At 44.4% G+C, this 24151-nt stretch overlaps 2 protein-coding genes across 4 annotated transcripts in view; both read right to left on the bottom strand.

The window, feature by feature from the left end:
• Window positions 1-3908, bottom strand: part of arid2 (AT-rich interactive domain 2) — a 31461-nt gene extending 27553 nt beyond the window's left edge. For both annotated transcript variants that reach the window (XM_066668213.1, XM_066668214.1), the window contains exons 1-3: window positions 3171-3908; window positions 2916-3009; window positions 1893-1990 (exon numbers count right to left, since the gene is read on the bottom strand). In XM_066668213.1, coding sequence (XP_066524310.1) covers window positions 1893-1990; window positions 2916-3009; window positions 3171-3262 — 284 coding nt within the window. In that variant the 5' untranslated portion in view covers window positions 3263-3908. The remainder of the gene's footprint in view (window positions 1-1892; window positions 1991-2915; window positions 3010-3170) is intronic.
• Window positions 3909-20443: 16535 nt separating this feature from the next.
• The window catches only part of gas2l3 (growth arrest-specific 2 like 3), a 36288-nt gene continuing 32580 nt past the window's right edge, over window positions 20444-24151 (bottom strand). For both annotated transcript variants that reach the window (XM_066668443.1, XM_066668444.1), the window contains one exon: window positions 20444-22986. In XM_066668443.1, coding sequence (XP_066524540.1) covers window positions 21751-22986 — 1236 coding nt within the window. In that variant the 3' untranslated portion in view covers window positions 20444-21750. The remainder of the gene's footprint in view (window positions 22987-24151) is intronic.

Here is a 24151-nt window from a genome sequence, read left to right as displayed (position 1 = left end):
CATGGCCATGTGCATCATTGTAAATAAAGGCAGTTATCCTGCTTTAAGTGCATTCCACCAAAAGTCCCAAAATAAGATAGTAGCAGTTACACTTTTTAACATGTTGTTCAGTCACTGCTCTGTGAATGGTAAAATATAAAGTCTAACATTTTTATACCACTGTTGAAGTATTATTGCACTTTTTGCACCAAGTATGTGCACTTGTTTCATCATCGCTATTGCAGACATAACAGCTTGGAGTTTGTCCACAGGTCTCCTTTCTTTTATACATCAAAAATGACAGGGCACAGACACTGACATTTGATTTCCTCTGAGACTCCCTGCCCACCGACTCTTAATAGCTTTAAGCCTGTTCTTAGTCTCTAGGAGTTTCCACCACAACTCTGCTGAATCGTACTATCCCACTAAATGAGCAGTAACTTGACATGCCAGTCTTATAACAATCCAGATTTTTGTTATGTAAAAATGGTTCACAATTTCACAGAACCAGAGTATTCTGATCACAAAGATAAATCTGAAAGTGTATACCCAGTGTGACTAAAGTGTGACAGAATGCTGTAATTGATTCTGGCCTGAGTTCTTGACATGATTAAGCATATAAACACTCTGATGGCACTTTGAGTTACTGGCTCTTTTTCTTTCGTCACAATTTGCTCTAATAAGATGAGGATAAGATGGAATATCTCCTACTTCTTTAGTCTATAAGCTCTTTATTTATGAATAGATTCATGTTCTCTGTGGCTGTGCATCCCACAATTTTCTTGCCTTTTCAGCGCACGCAATTTTCACTCCCATCTCTGACAGAGCTTTTTCTGAATCATGTGGAACACAATCGCAGACAGAGGAACAGAGCCTGTTGTGTGCTGAAGGGTAATTATATTCTAACCCGCTGCATGGCAGGTGTAGCACAACTCCTGCTCTGCCGGCACACTTTCAGCCTTCCCCTGCCAAGCCCTTCTCGCTCGTAACCTACTAAACTGGAGAGCGCTGCAAGGCAGAAAGGACAACCGCAAGCCTCACAGTAGTAACCACTGACACAACCTCAGGATTGGCACTTGCCATGCTTTAACAATTTATGCTCCTGTGATCTGCTGCAAATTCAGTACTAACACTTGCACATCTGAAAACACAGCAGGAGTCGAGTGATGAATAGCCATTATTTTCTTTCCTCAGACTTATTCCATGAACATTATGGAAATAACTTAACATTCATTTCACATCAGTGCACTTATATAGACCATGAACGGTTTTCCAGGACAAATAATTTTAGAGATGTTAACAAAACAATTAAGGGACAACAGAAAAGGTTCCCCACATGTAGCAGCCTTTCAAATTCTCCATAATACTTGTGGAATAAGTGTAAACCTGTGAGTCTTTTTGCTACAGTAATAACAGTCTTGTTACGATAACAAAAAAAGAATGGGTGCATAATTTATGTAAAGGAAGATTTTCACCAATCATTCAGACTTTTATTTGTACTTGAAGGACTCCCCTGGTTAGATGGTAACATTACAAAACCTTTGAGTATTGAAGTATCCTCAGGCGTTAAATTAACATTCTGCAGAAAACAGTGTGTGAAAAATGTGTAGATATCTATAGGCCAAACCAGAACACACGATGTTGCTATAATAAGAGTTCTGATATACAGCCTAAATAAGCAATTCCCTAAAATGTTCAGGCACCACCAAAACATCCTAACATCCTCAGCTATATTACAGTGTTGAGTAGCAAAGAGCTGAACTAAAGAAGCCTTAGAAGTATAAAACAAACTTTCCTGGTGCCAAAAACGAAAAACTTATGAGCGAGTACCAGCCGAGGTGTGAAGTTGTGGAGCGCTGACAGTTCGTTACAGCGGCACATGGCTGAGGAGGAAAATACAGACAGAGACTTACCGAAGGTAGTACTGTTTTAAAACAAAAGCAGCATTGGAGCAACTCCTCGGGAAATTGAACTCTTCGCCAAGTTCTGACCACTGGTTTTTATCAGAAACCTACAAAAGAAGCAGAAAAGCAAAGAGGAAAACATTCAGTGAGCCTGTGGAAAACTCAGGGCTCGAATAGCTTGTGAGAAAGTCGGCAATTTCTTCGAAGTGACAAGCACATGCGAGCTGATGTTCCTGGCCGCCCGGTCAACAACAACAGTTTGAATCAGGCAGCCCTGCTAACAACCATTAGCAGTAGGGCTAACATCACTTTTTAAAATAGAAATTCCCCCCACGCCACTATAGTGAGGCTGTGGGGGACACACAGAGCCCAACGGACGGGAGCCGCGACGGCGGGGGATATTTGGGATCGTCTGATGTAGTATTTACAGTGTTGAATAAAACAGGCCTGTCGCGAGGCCTACGCTTTAGTTTTGAACCACGAAGCCGAAAACGGGCTTTGGCGTGGGGCTGGCTTTCTCGGGGCGAGCGCGGCGGATGAGCCGAGGCCGAGATACGAGCCCCGGTGCCGGCGATCGATGTTTAGCCCTGACCGCCGCTTCCGAGCCGCTCTCAAACTCCGCGGCTCAGCAGCCGAGCCGGACTTTCAATTCATAGCCCCGCTCTCTTTATCTCTCTCCCCCTCTCTCTCTCTGTCTCCAACACAGGCTCTACCACACAGGGCCATTTTATCGTTCAAAATTCGGCTAAATTGAACAGCACTCTCTGTACGGATCCGAGCATCGGCTTCAGACAACACCGGCGAACAGCTCCGGAGAGAGAAATGTATGGATGAAACTGAAGTTGGCTCCTTATTCGCTCAGCTTCTTATTCCAATTTTCCGTTCCACCTTAAATGGTGCAGCAATTACACTGGAGCGCCCTATGGGCGCCAGAATGTAACTGCTGCACCATTTAAGGTGGAACGGACAATTGGAACAAGGAGCCAACTTCTAGCTTCTCAATTTTGTGGCCACTTTTGGTCGCAAACTCACCTTAGCGAATCCACCTAAAGAGACCACTCTAGAGTAGAGAGCGCCCAGATCCAGCTCCTTTCCTCCAACCACGGGGATCTTTTTAAACGGCGATCTGCAGAAAGAGAGAAAGAGGGGCAGATAAAATAGAGGAAAAACACACGGTTAAAGCACGGGAGCCGGACTTGAAATCTCCGGCGCGCGCGTGAAGGACTTTTGTAGTTATAAGTTGTTTTATTTGTCCAAATACAAGGAATCTGCTCGTTGTATTCTTACCCTCTGCTTTGGTGAAATTGCCGCAGCTCGTCCAGGAAAGCTAGTCCTTTCCTCCGCTGCTCGGGCAGGTTTTTTGCCGTCGAATTTGCCATGGTTTGGGCTCCTCAAAGCGGTCAAAACGCGGGCTGCTTCGCTCCTTAAGCCGCCGGGGATCCCATGCTCCGGCGGCGCTCAGTCATTCGCGAGGCGTGAGTGTTTAAAAAAGTTAAAGAAACGAGAGCAGGAGCGAGAGAGCTCAGAGCGCTAATGAGAACTGTTGAGAGAAGCCACCAACACCACCAGCAGCAGCAGCACACAGAAAACAAACCCGATCCGAGCCCGCTCTAACTTCGGCCAAAACATCGGAATAACCGTTCGCCTTCAGCCGCTCACCAGCGTTGCCATGGCACGGAATTTAAAATATGAAGCCCGTGCTGGCTCTTGTTTTTTGGAGTGGTTTTGACAGTGTGCTACAGACGCGGCGACATACACACACACTCATATACACACACACACACACTCTCTCTCTCTCTCACTCACTCTCTCTCTCTCTCTCTCTCTCTCTCTCTCTCTCTCATACACACACACTCACTCAAACACACACAGTGTGAAACGGGCTCCAGTTCTCAGACAAAAAGAGGCGAGCGAGGCCGCGGGCCTGGCCGCTCAGGAGCGCCCCCGCGCCGCCAACACTCTCACTACAACCCCGGCCCCGGAGCCGGAGCCGCCGAACAATAGACACAGCGTTCTGTTTTTTTTCTCTCTCTCCTTCTCTCACTCTCTGTTTAGGGCTCATCTGAAACTTCCGAGATCCGTTAAAACAGAACAAAGTGACGAGCGTTGGTGGGGGGAGGGGGGACACATTTCATTCACTCAATGAACAAAATATATCTGACATGTGGTTATAATGGCGCTGTTCAAGAGCCATTGTGTAAACACACTGTAAACACTTGACTGAGGGCAAATGGACATTCTCCGCCTGAACATATACACTCATTATATCAGCATGCATATTTAAATGAATTAAAACTATACCTGGGCATTTCTAAAGGCATGAATGTGTTTAAAGTTATACACTGCAATGTAATTGTATTATTAATAATAATTATTATTATATATAATTATATGTAATAATATAAATATAGTTTAGGTTGTAATTAGCAGCCTTTCACACAGGGAAATGAAGTTCAGGGTGCTTGTGGAGCATAAAAGGCAATGCTGAATACTTGAGGATATCGAAGATTAATATAAACGTTGGAACTGTTAAACTCAAAATATGGCAGCAATCTTTTTAAAGATTAAGTTCATGTTCTATTCACTAAAGGTTAAGAAAGCTGACGCTGAATTTTTTTTTAAATCTTCAAAACATTTTACTTCACCCCATTTTGTCACAATTAACTTGTGACAACTGAGTAAACAGGAGAAACAGGACAAAGATAAACACGTACAGTACATGTGGTTCTGTGGCGAGATGCGACTAATTGTGTTGTCAGTACGCTTTTAAAGAGAAAATCTTTTTAAAGTGTATGTCATTTAAAGAGTCGTATTGTGGTCTTTGAACGTTGGCCCTGACCGCGCACTTCTTGAGCTCGGTGTGTTGAGTGCAAAGCGCTGGAGAGCTGTGGTTTGGTGTAAATTGGTGCTGATCCCTTCTTCCTCTCTTCTCTCCAGGCGTGTATCTCTAGTTGACGGCTTTACTACATTCAACCATTACACGCTCCTCTTTGAGCGGGGAGCGCTCTGTCACAAAATGGCGGAGCTCAACACCAAAGACCCCATTTTGTCACACTGACAAGAAGGTACACTTCAGTAAAAACGATTTTCGTCGTCGAGAAAACCTGTCTCGGAGAGAGGACTTATAAACTGCGGATTAAATGCACGCCGCGCCGCGGAGAGCTGCCGTGGCTCCTCCGCTACGCCACTGACCGCGGAGAGCACAGCCTCAGGATTTAACTCGGCAATTAACCCCGCTGAAAAGCCGCGGTGTCAGTACACACTCCAGGACTGTGTGTGAAACAGAAATAATCAGTGAGCACAATTCCGTGTGGTTTAAGACCAAGAACAGCGAGTTAGACTGGTTTTAGGTAAAGCCGCCTTTAAACTGACGACCTTCGTTAGCTCACCTTTAGCGCTTAGCATGTTTTAAAAACGTCCACTGCTTTAGCTAACTTCCTTAGCTTAATGTTCTTTTCAAACTTGCGGTGTTACCTCAAACCCAGTGATAGTTTCGGAACGTTAATCGTCATTTTATTTTAGTCAACGCTATTCATCCTTATAATTGCAGTATCTGGTAGGTTAAGCACAGCCGGTTTTATTTATCTAGTTAGTAACCCGAGAAGAGATGGAAAATGTGAACTCAGTGACCCGCCGGCACCACCAGACTAACGATAATAACGCTGCCTATAGGATTTATATTCCCAAAATATCTAACACGCTTGGGTATATATCTTTTCATTTACATTATAATTTGTTTCAGCTTAACGCAAGCTCAGCTGTTAATTCTATATGTAAGCAGATAATTATAATTGCACATTAAATGAGTACAGTTGTTAGTGCAGTTGCGTGTCTTAAAATTTTCTCGAATTGTATGCTGTGTATCAAAACGCGTATTCATTTCGCGTTTTTCAGTGGCACTAACACTGAACGTTAAAAAAAAACATGTTTCTTGGAGGTCTGCTTCATAAGCGATTACAACAAAATGTAAGGAGGACAGATAAGCCTTAATCGTTCTCCAGGGAGTGTTTAAACTGTGGTGAACAGTGCCCCTAGCGCTTACAACACCACATAACTCGCACCGCACTCCAGTGAGTTCATTACTCAAAACACTGTCTGCTACCGTCTAATGATCATTACACTAATCCTGATGATGATGATCTTAGTTTAGTTTTTTGTTTTTTATGTGATACAATGTACTCATTCCTTAATAGAAAAAGTGTCTATATATTTAATAGCCATTTTAAATAAGAAATTCATTATATGAACATGTAGAATCATGCCGTGGTTATGCTGGTATGCGTAATTTTTTTAATAGTCAGCTATACAAAGTATTTCTTGGTATTTATTACAGTCTCTGTTAGAGTAATAAATGACTGTTATAAGTCTTTAACAATTGGCTTTCTGGCTGTGGGGCTGACCACATTTCAAGACAAAGCTCAAGGTGGCTGAAATACTCTGGACAGTCTATCGCAGATGTAAATTTTACGTTAACAAATTGTCATTGAATATGTACACGCAACTGAATAAATGAAGCAAGTGAAGAATAAATATCTTAACAAGCGACTCAAGGATTATATGTTTTACTCTTGGAACAGTTTTTGCCATGAATTTGAATGTTTTGCAGTGTATGTCCAGTTTATGACTCAAGAAAATGAGGAAGAAACACAATTTAAAAAAAAAAGTAACATTACGTTTAGAATGCAGGGGGCCTCACAAGACCATGATCAGAAGATCCACATAGAAGTATAACATATGGAAGTAGGCATCTCATGATAGCAATGCACAATATGATCATTTAAAAAAATGGTTTAATTGCCTTATTTAGCCTTGTACATCCATAAACCTACTTCCAAATCAGATTGTATCATGTATGTCTATCAGTGAGCTGCTGGTATCGTATGTCCTGCACTTGTCTTCTGTTTGTACACTTTCATATATTTATATACTTAGTTGAATTTAGTCTATTTTTTGTTAAATGTTACTGCATCTTGGAGAGGAGAGTAACGTAATTTCGATCCTTTGTATGTCTTGTACATATGCAGAATTGACAATAAATCTGTCTTGACTTTGTCGCTCCAATGATGAAATCACAGGGATAATTGACATTTGCCAGTATCTTGTAGTCTACAAGAATCATATTTCTCAGATGTTTATATGCATCTAATAATAATCAACTTTGCAATTACTCAACACTGATAAAAATATTTCTAAAAAGGTAATTTTACTGACTACACCAAGTCACTAGGTGGCAGTACAACACTAAAATAACAGCTCCATGAAATAGTTTCTTCTTGGTGAATTACTGAAAACAAACAAAAGCAAAAAGTCTCGTGAAGGTAAAATACCGTTAATGCATTATTTAATTTAAATGTAATTTAAATGTATTTTCTTGTTCTGAGATGTGCGTTACTGCTCACAGCTTTTCGCAATCATTTACAAACGGCGAATGACTCTTAGGGTTTCTGTTAGGTAAATAACTTTAATAATTAAGCATTTCCCTGTAAGAATGTCTGTTAGATCTACATATATTGGACAGATATAAATTTAGACTTGAAATTTCCATCCTAAAAGTCAACATCACCCACAAGAAGACAGTATATTTTATTCATAATAAAATTAGAATATTATATATGACTATAATATTATATATTATATTACAGACATTCTCAGCTTTTTCAAGCACTATTTTTGTCCTTCAGGAAATGCTTATCTAGAATCTAGGATAAAATAATAATAAATAATATTTAATCAGACAGATTTTCATTCTGTCCAAAAGGAGCAAAGCTTGTATGTAAACTCACATGTAAAACTCATGGAAATCAACAGTGAAAGAGACTAACCCCAGTGGGTTTTACGAAGTGGAATGAGGGCTGTTTCTGCTGGATTGGGTGTAACCTGTACTGACCATTTAGGATTAGATGATGCTTGATTAAAACAGCAAAACTGCCTCTAAGATTCCATTAAGAGATAAAAGATAACAATATAGGGTCAGCACGAGGGCGCAACAGGTAGTGTCATAGTAACTCAGCTCCAGGTCTCCGGGGTTGTGGGTTCAAGTGCAGCTTCATGTGACTCCCTGTGAGGAGCTATGTGTGTTCTCCCTGCATCTGTGTAAGATTCCTCTGGTTGCTCCTGCAGTCTGGCTATACACAAATGTTCATAAGTGTGAGCATGTGGTGCCATGTGACAGATCCAAATATGAACCACATGTAAGTTCGATCAAATTCTAATAATTTTAGTGAAACGTGCAGTATCACAATATGAACATTTTATAAATTGCATATAACTGTATAGTGTAGATCTATCGACCATAATATTATGACCACCTCCTTATTTCTACATTCACTGTCCATTCTCTCAGCTCCACTGATCAGAGAGGAGCACTTTGTAATTCTACATTTACAGACTATTCCATCTATTTCTTTGCATACCTTGTTTTGCCCCTTTGCACCCTGTTCATTAATGGTCATGAGCCCCAGAGAACCACCACAGAGCAGGTATGATTTTCATGGTGGATCACTGTTTTAAAAAAACAGGGTGAATGGGGAAACAAATATGCAGAGCAACAGATGCACTTCAGTTTTTATTTGTAGAACAACAAAGTTATCCTGTAGGGACAATGAAGCTGAAAGAATGGACAACGAGTGTAGAAACATGGAGGTGGTCATCAAGTTATGGTTGAAATATGTTTGTGTTGTAAATGAAGTGTATGAAAGAGCAGATGAGGGACAGCCCAGGGCTAGCACAGTAATATTTAAGGAGTCATATGACATAGCCTGGAGACAAGATGCTGAGGTGTCTGCCTCATTTTCTTTAGTTTTTTTTCATTCCTTGTTATATATAAGGAATTAATATATAATTATATTTCATTCCTTGTAATATTTTACTGTATTTGCATATATACACCATTTATAGCGAGGATCACCACGGAGCAGGTGGTGGTGTGGATGGTGTGGATTGGGTGGTGGATCATTCTCAGCACTGCAGTGATGCTGACAGGGTGGTGGTGTGTTAGTGTGTATTGAGCTGGTACAAGTGGATCAGACACCGCAGTGATGCTGGAGTTTTTAAACACTGTGATCACTCACTGTCCACTGTGTGACACACCTACCTTGATGGTCTAGCAAACACTGCAGCGCTGAGAATGATCCACCACCTGAATCATAACTGTTTTGGTGGTTTTGACCTTTGAGGAATTGGGTGAAATGGGGATAAGAAAGTGTGCAGAGAAACAGGAGGACTGCAGTCTGTAATTGCAGAACTACAAAGTGCTCCTGTATGGCCGGTGGAGCTGATAAAAGAGACATGGGAATGAAGATACAAAGTAGGTGTTCCCAATCCAGTGATCGGTTAATGTGTATATTTCAGTAGAATTATCAAAATGTTCTCAAAAAACAACTGTTTATGCATTACACCAATAAGGAAACTGTTGAAATCAGATAGAAGGAAATTCAATCTCAATATAATTCCACTGACCAATACAATTCACTGAGCAGTTACGAATTAGATTTGTTTACCATTTTCAATGTCAAGCATGGGCTAGAAGGTAAAAAATCCCACCAGCAAAATGCTACTGCAGTAATGAATGATAAAAACGTTTGTTAATCAACTTAATTTCTGAAGTGTTTGACGAGCAGGTGTCTAAAGTTATACTTTTGGAGGTGCATATGTGTGAAGGTACCATTTGATATGGAGGTGTATATTGGGATTCAAGTGTTTATATTGTTCCTTAAATCATTAAAGAATCAAGGTTTCATTATGAGGACAGGTGATGTCAACATAATTCAATTCTTTTTGGGGTTGATTGCAGGTATCATATTCAAAATGCTTTATATATTAAAAAATAAATTCAGGTTGTCTAGTGAAAACTGTAGAAATCTTTTCTTTGTACCTTTGTCAGTTAAAGGTGCTATATACAATTCGGGGGAATAATTCTTGATGTTTGAACTCTGCAAAGGGGTCAGCAGTGCTCCTTTAGAAGCTTAATTATGTTTTTGTTTCCCCATTTGAAGAGCCAGAGCTGGGTATAAACACTGGGCTATTTTCCACCGCAGACACACTGGAGAGCTAGCAAAGTATAGGAGGAAGCATTTGCTGAATTTTAATCATATAAAACACCTTTAACTGTTCCTTTAACTTTAAAAAGGTTCAAGAAAATGAACAACTAATAGATGCTTGTTTTTATTGCATTTTATTTTGTGGGTTCACTTAGTAAAGTCAGAGAAAACATGCCTTCATCAGTGGTCAAAGGACAGTGCTAGAGTACTATTCTCAGTGCAGTAGTACCAACGAGGTGTTTAAAAACTCCAGCAGCATTGTAACCAACCTGGTCACTAACTATGGTATACCTCCTCCTATCCTCTAGGGGGCAGGAGGGAGGTTAACATGTCTAGGGGTATAAATAGGGGAAGCCAAGTAAGAGTAGGAGAGAGTTGACCTACAGGCACATGTACGCTCTGCTTGGAAGACCTCCTTGTGAGAAACTTTAAGTTTCAGGCTCATTAAGGAGGTTCTTAATGTGCGGATGGCTGGGATTGAGAAACTGCTTGGAGGTTTTGCCGTACTCAAGTTCCTTCAAGTCTATATCTTCCACCTGCTGCCTATCCTTTCTGGACTGCATTTCAACTGGTGGGACTAATTATCTCCTTTTCCATTAAGGATCTACCCAAACCTAAGCCCACGCTCCTATAGGATAAAAGGACTGTGTTTTGATGAGTTATTTGTTTATGGGTTTTTTCTTTTGGTTTGTTTAATTGGTTAGTTGGTTTTGTATACGTTTTTTTGTATGTTTATGTTATATGAATATATACATTTTTTTTTGCTTGTTATTAATGTTCTAATATTATGAGTAAGATAATTAGTAAACATTATACTAGATAAAAGGTCTCATTTCAGCTACCTTGTCTTCATTTAACACTGTAGCATTCATGCAGTCCCATGTGGTATCCCCCTCATATTTTTTGTAGCAAACATTCAAACAATATCGTTTAGGGTAATTGTTACATAGTGGCGCCCGAACAGGGACCTTCAGGATTCTAGCTGTTATTGCTATTTGTGTTCATAACTGTGTCTTGTGTTACAACTGTCCAACCGAGATGGAGGTTGGAGCCTCACCCCCACTAGATTTCACGGCTGGACCATTTGTCACACGTCGGGATGCAGTCAGTGAGATCATTGATACCTTGAGTCACCTGTACATTGCATCTGAGGAAGAGGTAGATGATAGGAGTTCAGTTGGCCAAGAAGAAGCACCTGACTGGCCACTACCCCCTCCACCTCCACTGCCAGAGGACAGCCTAGCAGACCAACTTCGGATCATGGAGGAGAGGATTTGCTCCCTAGAAACTAAGCTACAAGAGCAACACAGTTGCTTAGGTGATGCCAGGACACTTAAAGAGGCACTGAGGACTGTAAAAGAGGAGCTGGAACAGAATGACAGAATAATTGAAGAAAGACTCACATACCTACTGCAGAGACTAAATGAGAAACTCAAGGAAGTGATAGACCTTGAAGTAATGGAACTGGGAAAGACAGTGCTGGACTGTTTTAATAGAAGAGACAAACAACTGGAGAAGAGGTTTCAAACTCTACGGCCTGTAACCTCCACTCCCTTCCTGTCAACTCACAACAGGGTACGTACTATAAGAGATCAACAGGCCCAACCAAGCTCCACTTGTGACAGTTTGACTGCTACACCATTGAGCCCCCCCATCAAACTGGAATTCCCAAGATATGGAGGTCTCGATGAAGAGCAAGCCCCATTAGCTTTTATTGAGAAGTGTGAGGAGTTCCTCGCTGTCCAACCCCTGAATGACCTAGAGATACTAGCAGCCCTCACTTCTGTTCTATCAGGTACAGCTAAAGACTGGTGGAAGGCAGAAAAGAAGGCGGTCAAAACCTGGACCCAATTCAAAACGATCTTTCTTCGCTCATTCTTGTCCGAGGACTATCAAGCAGAGGCGGAGCGTCGGTTGAGGGACCGGAGACAAGGACCCCATGAGAGTATCAGAGACTTTGCTTTCCAGTACCGAGCTCTATGCTTAAAATGGAGGGAGGACATGACTGAGAGGGACCTACTCCAGGCTATTCTGAGGAACTGTAACCCTAGGCTTGCAAGCCTACTGAGAGGGACATCAGGGGCTTGCAGCAGACAGGTCCCTCTCCACCACTACTGAGAGGGACAGTCAAGACGGTGGATGATCTAGTGAGAATTGGAACACTGGTGGAGAGGGACCTGTCTGCTGCAAAGAGTTACTGAAATCAGGTCCAGCAGGACACTGCAGGGAGTAGACTTCAGGCTTCTAAGACCAGCCGAAAAGGCTCAGCTCCGGACCCTGCTCACGTGAGTGTATTCCAACCTGCTCCACCTCCCATTGGGATGCTGACACTACCACTCTTCATCAAAGGTTGAGAGTTCTCCGCTGTAGTGGACACTGGCAGCACATATTCTATGATGCAAGAGTCTCTGTGGGAAGTACTGAAAGAGAAGAAGGAGGTTTGGAGACCTTGTACTGGGAAAAATTTTCTCCTTGCTGATGGTCAGGCCAGAGCTGCCAAAGGTCTAGTAGAATTAGATTGTCAGTTGCATACCCACTGCAAGCACCACCCATTTTACATTATGGGTTATGGGGATTTGGCATTTCCACTTATTGCTGGCTTAGATTTTCTCCACTCATTCGGCCTCAACATCAATTTTCAAGACACCATGTACTGCTTGCCAGGGGGTTTCCCAACCAGATTCTACAGGGCAGACATGGACAGCCAGATGTCACCACCACGTATAGCCAGCGGGCACCTCTACATCGCTGAGCCCATTAAAGAAGCCCCTGATGCCAAGTTACAACGGCAAGTAGAAAGTCTAGTAGCGAAGGCTGACGTTTCCGAAGATCTCAAGCAACAACTAGAAAAATTGTTACACCAATGGCCATCAGTATGCTCCACCAAACTAGGGCGAATGTCAGAGGTTCTTCACCGTATCACCACCACTGATGAACTCCCTGTCCGCCAAAGGCCTTACAGAGTATCGATGGAGAAACAACAGATAATTAAAGGAGAAATAGAAGATATGATAAGAAAAGGCATAATCCGACCATCCACTTCCCCATGGGCTGCTCCGGTGGTCCTTGTGCCCAAGAAGGATGGAGGCACGAGATTCTGTGTGGACTACCGGCGACTGAACATCAAAACCCACCTTGATGGCTATCCGATGTCTCAGGTACTGGAGATTTTGGAGTCCCTTCATGGATCAACCATTTTCAGCACCCTTGACCTTAAGAGTGGGTACTGGCAGGTCAACCTGGAGAGGGACAGTATCCAGAAATCTGCGTTTGTCACATGCGAAGGGTTGTATGAATTCTTGGTTCTTCCCTTTGGTCTAAAAAATGCAGCAGCAACATTTCAACGCCTGATGGAGATCGTTCTAAGAGACCTGAAGGGGAAAAAACGTGTTTTGTCTACATAGACGATATTGTAGTCTATTCCTCTTCGACCAAGGCACATTTTCACCATCTTCGAGAAGTGTTGGAGCGTCTCCATCAAGCAGGTCTGACATTAAACCTGAAGAAGTGCAACCTCCTGCAAACCTCCCTCACTTTTCTTGGTCACATGATCTCTAAGGAGGGCATAAGTACAGAACCCAGCAAGGTGGAGGCAGTGAAGGATTTTCCCCAACCTCAAACTGTCAAAGAGGTGCAGAGGTTTTTGGGGATGGCAGGGTGGTACCACCGGTTCATTCCATGTTTCGCTGAAAGAGCGGCCGCCCTCAATGCCCTGAAGAAGAAGAATGTTACCTGGATATGGATGGAAGAATGCTCAAGAGCTTTTGAGGACATCAAGCAAGCCTTGATCACTGCCCCAGTCTTGATCTCCCCAGACTTCAGTAAATCCTTCCAAATTCAGACGGATGCAAGTGAGGAGGTACTTGGTGCTGTACTCTCTCAAGACATAGATGAGCAAGAGCATGTCATTGCTTATGCCTCAAGACTCCTGCGAGGGGCTGAAAGACATTACTCCACTGCAGAGAAGGAATGCCTGGCAGTGGTGTGGGCCGTTGAAAAATGGAGGGTGTACCTAGAGGGACGACACTTCCAAGTGATCACCGACCATGCCGCACTCACTTGGGTTTTTAACCACCCTAAACCATCATCAAGATTGACCCGGTGGGCCATACGTCTGCAAGGTTTTGACTTTACTGTTCGCTACTGAAAAGGAAGTGTCAGGAACGAGGGGCGGATATAAGGAGGGCGGACGCACTCGCTAAAACACAGTTCTTTAATAAAGGGAGGTAACCAAACAAAGCACGAAAACATACAGGGAAACAAGGCAGGCTAAATTAAACAAGGGAAGCTAAACAGGGCAAACGGGACTGACAGACTAAAGAGTAAACGAAGGAACGAGAGAGGAAAAGAAACTACGACACGAAACAACGACTAGGGAAACAGACACGGAGAAACTGTAGAGACAGACGGACAGACTCGAAAACACGACCGACTAAACATGAGAAAAGAGAAATGAGAAATGTACGACAAACAGGACGTGACACAAGAGGGCTTAAATACAGACACAAACGAGACACACCTGGACAGATAACGAGGACGGGCTGACACATGACACGGACGAGGAGGCGGGACGAGGGCGGAGACAAGGATATAAACAAAACATAGCCATGTGCGAATAAAGCACATGGCGGGGACAACAGACTGACAGGACGAAGGCGTGACAGATGCCCCCCCCAAGAACGCGCAACTCCCGGGCGCGTACTCCTAAACCCCCCAGGAGCTGGCACTGGAGAGGGCACGGAAAACAAGACAGGACAACAAACCAACGGGTGACAGGACTCAGGACAGGACGGGAACAGACACAGGAGCTGGGGACACGACAGGACCGAATATACGAGACGGGACATGGGACATGACAGGAGACTGACAAAGGGGGGCAGCAAGAGACGAGAACGGACTGGACAGGACAGGAGTGGACACATGGGACTTGACAGGGTTTTTGACATTGGACATGACACTGGATGGAAACAGGGACTGGACAGAAGACGGGACAGGTGACAGGACTTGGTGCTGGGACTGGACGGGAGCAGAGACTGGTGACAAGACACTGGACAGGATAGGAATGTTAGACTGGACAGGGGTACGTGACTGGACAGAAGACAGGACAGGTGACATGACTTGGTGCTGGGACTGGACAGGAGCAGAGACTGGTGACAAGACACTGGACAGGATAGGAACGTTAGACTGGACAGGGGTACGTGACTGGACAGAAGACAGGACAGGTGACATGACTTGGTGCTGGGACTGGACGGGAGCAGAGACTGGTGACAAGACACTGGACAGGATAGGAACGTTAGACTGGACAGGGGTACGTGACTGGACAGAAGACAGGACAGGTGACATGACACTAGACTGGAACGGAGACGGGACTGGAGACTGGACATTGGACGGATACGGGAACTGGACGTGAGACAAGACAGAGGGTTGAAACGGGGACTGGACAGGACTAACAGGGGACTGGACAGGAGACAAGACAGAGGGTTGAAACGGGGACTGGACAGGACTAACAGGGGACTGGACAGGAGACAAGACAGAGGGTTGAAACAGAGACTGGACCGGAGACGGGACTTGAGACTGGACAGGGATTTGAAACAGAGACTGGACCGGAGACAAGACGGGTGACTGGACATTGGACGGATACGAAGACTGGACATGACTAACAGGGGACTGAACCAGGGGTTGAAACATAGACTGGACAGGGCTGACAGGGGACTGGACATGAGACAAGACAGAGGGTTGAAACGGGGACTGGACAGGACTAACAGGGGACTGGACATGAGGCAGGACAGGAGACTGGACTGGACTTGGTAGGGGAACAGGGACCAAGACGTTTACGGGGACAGACATGAATACAGTAACAGGTACAGGGACAGAGACAAAGGCTGACACGGGTACTGGGACAAGGACAGAAACGGGAACCATGACAGGGACAGACAAGGGAACCAAAATAACAGGGGGGTGCCCAGGACTGGCTAATGTCTGTGGGGCAGTCTGAGGAACCAGCCTGGGCACAGTTCTGGGGATCGGCCCTGAAGTCCTTCGGGCCGACCTACGGACATGGACAGGGGAGGCCGTAGCCACAGTCATGGGGACAGGAGAGGCCGTAGCCACAGTCACGGGGACAGGAGCGGCAGGCGCCGCCGTAGTCACGGGGACAGGAGCGGCAGGCGCCGCCGTAGTCACGGGGACAGGAGCGGCAGGCGCCGCCGTAGTCACGGGGACAGGAGCGGCAGGCGCCGCCGTAGTCACGGGGACAGGAGCGGCAGGCGCCGCCATCACGGGCACTGGAGCGGCGGGCGCCGCCATCACGGGCACTGGAGCGGCGGGCGCCGCCATCACGGGGACTGGAGCGGCGGGTGCCGCCATCACGGGGACTGGAGCGGCGGGTGCCGCCATCACGGAGACTGGAGCGGCGGGTGCCGCCATCACGGAGACTGGAGCGGCGGGTGCCGCCATCACGGAGACTGGAGCGGCGGGTGCCGCCATCACGGACACTGGAGCGGCGGGTGCCGCCATCACGGACACTGGAGCGGCGGGTGCCGCCATCACCGACACAGGAAGCCCCGCAGCAACGTCCACGGGGGCAGGGGAACCTGCGACGTCCTCCTCGGAGGCAGGGGAACCTGCGACGTCCTCCTCGGAGGCAGGGGAACCTGCGACGTCCTCCTCGGAGGCAGGGGAACCTGCGACGTCGTCCTCGGAGGCAGGGGAACCTGCAGCGACGTCGTCCACGGAGGCAGGAGAGGCGGGTGTCGCGCTTACGAAGACAGGAGCGGCTGGCTGCGCCGCTTTCACGCTGAGGGGAGCGGCTGGCTGCGCCGCGTCCACGCTGAGGGGAGCGGCTGGCTGTGCCGCGTCCACGCTGAGGGGAGCGGCTGGCTGTGCCGCGTCCACGAAGAGGGGAGCCTCTGCTGCTCGCCGGGCTCGCGCTGGGGCTTTAAAGGGCTTAGGGGGTTTAACGGGCGCACTCTCGAGGTCCCCTAGAGGTGCGCCACTGTTAGCCTCTCCTCCGTCGTCCTGAGGCTGAAGGCTAACAGTACCAACCCGTAACCCCCCCCCAAAAATTTCCCCGGACTTGAGGGGACAGTCCTCGGGAGCAGAGGGTCCTGCGGAGCTGACCTCGAGAGCCGATCGGGAAAACCTGGCTCTCAATAATTCGCTAAAGGTCTCTACTGTAATCTGCAGGGTTCTTTCTCTCAGCACGCGATCAGCCCACTGCAGTGCTATCCCTTTAAGAAGGGATCTCATGAACATTACCTGAATAAATTCATGTGGCGCTGGAACAGTCAGGTAATTAAAGTACAATTGGCACTGCAGCAGGAAACCCTCAACGTTTGAAGTTCCCTCAAACTCAGAGGGAACTCCCATAAAGGACGGCAGGGCAGCAGGTTGATCCCCCACCCTTACCGTTAGCGCCTCCTGGACTCTCCCGAACGTCTCTTCGAAAGAAAAGTCTGTGCAAGCTGCGTCCTCTTTTGGGTCGTACATTCTGTCAGGAACGAGGGGCGGATATAAGGAGGGCGGACGCACTCGCTAAAACACAGTTCTTTAATAAAGGGAGGTAACCAAACAAAGCACGAAAACATACAGGGAAACAAGGCAGGCTAAATTAAACAAGGGAAGCTAAACAGGGCAAACGGGACTGACAGACTAAAGAGTAAACGAAGGAACGAGAGAGGAAAAGAAACTACGACACGAAACAACGACTAGGGAAACAGACACGGAGAAACTGTAGAGACAGACGGACAGACTCGAAAACACGACCGACTAGACATGAGAAAAGAGAAATGAGAAATGTACGACAAACAGGACGTGACACAAGAGGGCTTAAATACAGACACAAACGAGACACACCTGGACAGATAACGAGGACGGGCTGACACATGACACGGACGAGGAGGCGGGACGAGGGCGGAGACAAGGATATAAACAAAACATAGCCATGTGCGAATAAAGCACATGGCGGGGACAACAGACTGACAGGACGAAGGCGTGACAGGAAGGTGCAACATGGTACCAGATACCCTCTCTCGCATCCACACTGGTCAGGTGGAGGGGATGGTAGCCACTTACCAGGTAGCTGGAGCAGTGGTGGAAGACTTGCCAGTAGATTGGACAGACCTCACTAGGGAACAAGAAACAGATGATTCTCTCCAGCCACTACGAGACAAGGCAAAAAACCCACAGGGGAGGCAAGACCGGATCCGTTTTGTATTTAAGAATGGTGTTTTATTCAGGGAGGTGCCCAAGCAACATCAGGGTCAAACCTGGCAAGTGGTGGTCCCAAACAAGTTCAGGAGAGCTTTTCTTCAATACACCCATGACAACCCATTGGGTGGACATTTGGGGCAACTAAAGACACTTCTACGGCTATTAGAGGTAGCATATTGGCCTTCCATTCGGAAGGAGTTATGGGCCTATTGTTGTGGTTGCGAGATTTGCCAAAAGTACAAACCACGCATCTCCAAGCTTAGCGGATTGTTACAGTCCACTCCTGTCGTCGAGCCGGGATATATGTTGGGTGTAGATCTCATGGGCCCTCTACCCAAGAGCCTACGGCAGAATGAACACCTCTTGGTTGTGGTGGACTACTGTAGCAAATGGGTTGAGTAGTTCCCTAACCGAGTTGCTAAGGCACCCCAAATCGCCCGAATCTTGAGTGATGAGATCTTCACCCGGTGGGGTACACCTGCCTATCTGGTGTCCGATCGAGGAGCTCAATTCACCTCCCACCTGCTCCATACCACCTGTCAGCAATGGGGTGTAGTGCAGAAACTCACCACAGCCTATCACCCCCAAACCAACCTGACTGAGCGAGTCAATCAGACCCTCAAAACCATGCTCGCATCCTTTGTATGGGATAAGCACCGACGATGGGACCAGTGGCTCCCTGAGTTTCGGTTTGCTATTAATACTGCATGGCAGGAGAGCACTGGGTTCACTCCAGCTGAGGTGGCATTAGGGAGGAAGCTCAAGGGACCATTGGAAAGACTTTTGAGTCAGCCACCTGACCCTGAACAGGCTGCCTACAAAGTCATCCAAAGGCAACAAAAACTGTTTCAGCAAGTACGAGCGAACATGGAACGAGCTCAGAATAAACAGGCCAAATATTACAACCGTCGCCGTAAGAAAGAGGAGTTCAGTGAGGATGATCTGGTCTGGGTGAGGTCCCATCCTTTATCTCGAGCCAGTTCTGGGTTTTCAGCCAAACTAGCAGAAAAATGGAAAGGTCCAGCCAAAATCGTAAAACAACTCAATCCAGTAAACTACCATGTAACTTACCTTAATAATCCCAAACAGGTCGACACCGTCCATATAGAACACCTCAAGCGGTAATATGGTCAGGCCGGGTCGACTCTTGGGGGGAGGGGTATGTAACCAACCTGGTATGTAACCAACTATGGTATACCTCCTCCTATCCTCTAGGGGGCAGGAGGGAGGTTAACATGTCTAGGGGTATAAATAGGGGAAGCCAAGTAAGAGTAGGAGAGAGTTGACCTACAGGCACATGTACTCTCTGCTTGGAAGACCTCCTTGTGAGAAACTTTAAGTTTCAGGCTCATTAAGGAGGTTCTTAATGTGCGGATGGCTGGGATTTGAGAAACTGCTTGGAGGTTTTGCCGTACTCAAGTTCCTTCAAGTCTATATCTTCCACCTGCTCCCTATCCTTTCTGGACTGCATTTCAATTGGTGGGACTAATTATCTCCTTTTCCATTAAGGATCTACCCAAACCTAAGCCCATGCTCCTATAGGATAAAAGGACTGTGTTTTGATGAGTTATTTGTTTATGGGTTTTTTCTTTTGGTTTGTTTAATTGGTTAGTTGGTTTTGTATATGTTTTTGTATGTTTATGTTATATGAATATATACATTTTTTTTGCTTGTTATTAATGTTGTAATATTATGAGTAAGATAATTAGTAAACATTATACTAGATAAAAGGTCTCATTTCAGCTACCTTGTCTTCATTTAACACTGTAGCATTCATGCAGTCCCATGTGGTATCCCCCTCATAATTTTTTTAGCAAACATTCAAACAATATCGTTTAGGGTAATTGTTACAGCACTGCTGTGCCTGTTTCACTTCTATCAGCACATGCCCACCACAACAGCGTCATTGCAGCACTAAAAATAGTCAAAAACCCTGTTCTGTGGTGGTCTTTACCACAGGGTGCCAGGGGACAAATAAAGTGTGCAGTGCAACAGATAAATCAGTTTTTTTTAGTATAACTAAAGTGCACCTTTATGGGAAGTGGAGCTGACAAAATTGACTCAAAGGGTAGAAACAAGGAGGTGGATTTAAGGCTATGGCTGATTGTGATTACAGTCAACTTACAAAGACATGGTGCTGAGTTGAATATTAATTTCATGATGTGACATTGAACGGCAATTTAAATTTAACTATAATCACTGTATATTGATTACAAAAAAAATTACTTTGGTATAATGGGAGGAAATGCCAATGATTTAATCAAGATAATAAAACAGACAGTTTTATTTGACACAACACAAAGACTTCAGAAGACACAGACTACATTTAGACAAATTCTTGTAAAGTGCTGTTAAAAAAAAAATAAATCAAACTACTTCTCATAACTTGATAGTCAACAACACAATACCATATAAAGGGCCAGTTTTAAAAAACAACACAGATTTTAAGTTTGGCATAAGCTGCAAATAAAAAAAAAACTGAAAATAAAAACCATAATTGTGATACTGATATTGCTCAGAAAAGTTGATTACAAAAAGGACAATCAGTAGTAAATGTAATTTTTGTGCGCATCTAGAGGTAGGTCCTATCTTCATGGTCAGCTAGCTTTCTAACCACAAAACCTGCACTCGATCAAATGAGATCTCACCATGACAAAAATCTCTCAGTTAATAAAGAACATGGATTTACTATTTCAATAAAATAATATAACAACTACTAATTCATACAGTTAAGGCACAGAAACACTAATTATGCTGAACGTCATCACTAAACCGATAAAGCATGCATGTTTCTGGTTCTAGAATGCTCCTTGCCTTTTTACGTCCAGGCAAAATCTGCCTTTGGATAAAATAGCAGCATAAGAGAAAAACAAAGACAGGTCCTGTACATTAAAGGGATTTGCCACTTAGCAAGCTGAGACAGAATATTAATAGTGCTTACGTAAATCATACAGTTAATCTGTTAGTCGCTCTGAATGCACTCTGTAAGTAACCACGTTTCATATATGATTATTGCATAATAATGGATTAAAAAAAAAAAGAATGAGACAATACTATATTCATTTCTGTTCTTATTATTAATAAATTAAGCAAAATACAATGATTATTAATTGTCTTACTGAAGCAGTTATAAAGATGTTAGCAGTGTAATGCGGACTCTACATAAATCAATACCTACAGTATAAATTTAACTTCACCAATGAGATTGTTACTTAAATGTACACTGGCTTGCCAAAAAAAATAAAAACAACCCCACAGAGTAACAAGATACAGGCCCCTCTCTGCTGTTCTTTAGAGGACAGTCAGGGGAGGAGATGGCTGTTTAGTGTTTATGTTTATAATAAAAAGACACATTATCCCCTGACCCTTTTCATATGGCACAAATAAAAACACAAATAAATTATTTAAAAAAAAAAAAAAAAAAAAAAGACAGGTACAATTCAAACAGACTGTTTGGTAAATCAATATTTTACAAGCATACTGCATACATTGCATGAGACTGAAGCTTTGTTCCTGTTCCTAACAGCAAAAGTGCTACACCAAGTCAAAACCATAATCTTCCACAGGATTTGAAAACAAACCCACTGAAGGAAGAAGAAAAAACACTCTCAGCACCTTTAGCCCTTAAGTTTCTTCTTACTGTTCATCTCAAAGTAGGGCTCCTCTGTGGTTTTGGAAGCTGCAGGCTGAGGGGCTTGTTTCTGCTTTGCAGTTCTGGGGCCTGGTTTTGCCATTTTACTCAGAGCAGGGTTCTTTTTAAGTAGGACGTTATTGTTGCTTTGAGGTTTCTTGTCCTCAGTATTTGTGGATTGAACTGATTTGGTGCTGGGGTTCAATACAGATGTTGCGATGCGTGGAGCTCCTATTCCTACTCCAGTCTTCCCTGTGTCCGCTTTGCTCCTGGAGATATGAGGGGATCTGCAGGAGGGTGTGGGTGCTCTGGATGAGGGCGTAGAGCTTTGTGCTTTAGAGTTGACCTGTGCTTTGGAACTGATCAGGGTTTTAGTGTTGACCAGCGCTGGTGACATTTTGTGTTCGCTGGGGGTTTTTGTCATGCCTGCTGGTCGAGGTGAGACAGTCAGTGTATTTCTGTTGTCCGTCTGGTGGCGTGCTGCAGGCGACAGGGGTCGTCTCTGAGCCAGCCGTGAGCGTGAAGGGGCAGGAGGTAGGCGCCCATCTTTCTGAGGAGCTTTCTGAGGGACAGAAGGGCATGGCGTAGAGGAGGGTTTGGGTTGTTTGCCGGTGGGCTCTGGGCAGACAGGACTGCGAGGCTGTGAAGGATTTTCACATGGTCGCACCTTTAGTCTGGAGGGGGGAAGAGGAGCTCTCTGAGATGGTCCACAAGAGACTGCTGTTAAAGACTGGGGCACAGGGCTTCTTTTTGCAGTGGGAGAGGAGAGGGGGGAGGACTTGGGAGATGCGGTCGGCATATGAAGCGTCTTTTTAAGAGCTGCTGCTGCTTTTCTAGGCAGTGTAGGGGTACAAATAGGGGACTGTGCACAGCCTCGTGGTGTGGCAGAGCCAGAGGCAGGATTTCCAGGTTTGTAATTGCTGAGGGAAGAGGATGAGGAGGAAGAAGTAGAAGAAGAAGAAGAAGAAGAAGAAGAAGTGGAGGAAGCAGCAGAGGAGGAGGGGAGAAGGTTAACAGCAGATAGAGGGTCCATGAGAGGTGGCTGGGTGACATGAGTGATGAGGGAGGAGCTTGGGACGGATGTGCCCTTCTGATAGGCCAGAATCTTCTGCTCCAGAGTGGTAAACTGTAGCACACGACCAGGGTCATACTTCAGTAAGAAACCCTTCAGTGTGTCCCAACCCCCACCCACACGCACCATCACATGCTTTCCATGTAGCATCTGTGGGACAGAAAGGAGAGAGTAGTCAATTCAGCATTACATTATCAAAATTCTGTTTAGTGTTTAAATATGACATTAATTTTGTTAATATCATTTATTAGCATTGTTAATAAAATTTATTACTCATTAATAACATTTATTTTGTTGCAGTAGTGTGTTCCTAGTATTATTTAGTAGTAGTAGTATTTTTTAAATGTTGTGTTCATATCACCAAGAATATCGTTATTGCAAAAATACCCTGAAATATTGTGATATTATTTTAGGGCCATAATCGCCCTATATCAAATACGCTGTTGGTGTGGGGGAAGATGATTTGGGACAAAAAAAAAACAACAACAAAACAACAGACAAGTATATTTTGAATAATATTTAAGTTAAAAAAAAAAAAGCTCTCATATCCGAATCTGTATTGGAATCGAATTGGAACTGAAAAAAATGTGAGCCAGCCCATCACCCATGCACACTCAAAACACGTGTTGAGTAGTTAGTTAACATTGTGTGTAAGCATGTTCAGACAAATTAAGCAAATGCACTTAAACAAATGAGCTTAAATAGATAGGCTTCGCTGGATTAGAATAATTGTTGTGAATGAGATCTACACAGCAATGTTCCAAGAAAAGATACATTCATACTTGTGCCAAAATAGGGTCCTAGACCTCTAAGTGCTTAATACAGTTAAGTTCTAAGCATAACCAAATTGACACACACTCATTAACGTATTCGTGACATGTAAACAACAACATAAGGTAGAAGGTAGAAACACACCTTGGAGGTGGGCGACACACACAAACACATACACACCCACCCACCCACTCACACCGACAGACACCTTTGAGTCGCTTATATACATTTTTTGTTTTTATTTCACACTTGCCAAAGTGTACATCTGTTCCCATGATGGCAACTGATGGTAGCGCACTGTAATGAACATCAGTCAGTGACAATGTAAATTATGCATATCGAAATATCGGAAATGTGTTTAAGAAGTCATATTAAAATTATTGAAGCATTTTATATCACATTATATATTGATATTTAATTATTTTCCCAGGGTAAAAACAGCATTAGGTAAGCTATTTATCGTATTTCCCAAAAGACATTAGTAAAAAGTGTTTATGTATATCATGGAGACAGTAATAAAAAGACAACATCAAAACCTTATTAT

This window comes from Hoplias malabaricus, chromosome 4 (assembly GCF_029633855.1).
Source record: "Hoplias malabaricus isolate fHopMal1 chromosome 4, fHopMal1.hap1, whole genome shotgun sequence".
Lineage (NCBI taxonomy): Eukaryota > Metazoa > Chordata > Actinopteri > Characiformes > Erythrinidae > Hoplias > Hoplias malabaricus.
This window is presented reverse-complemented; position numbering and strand designations above follow the sequence as displayed.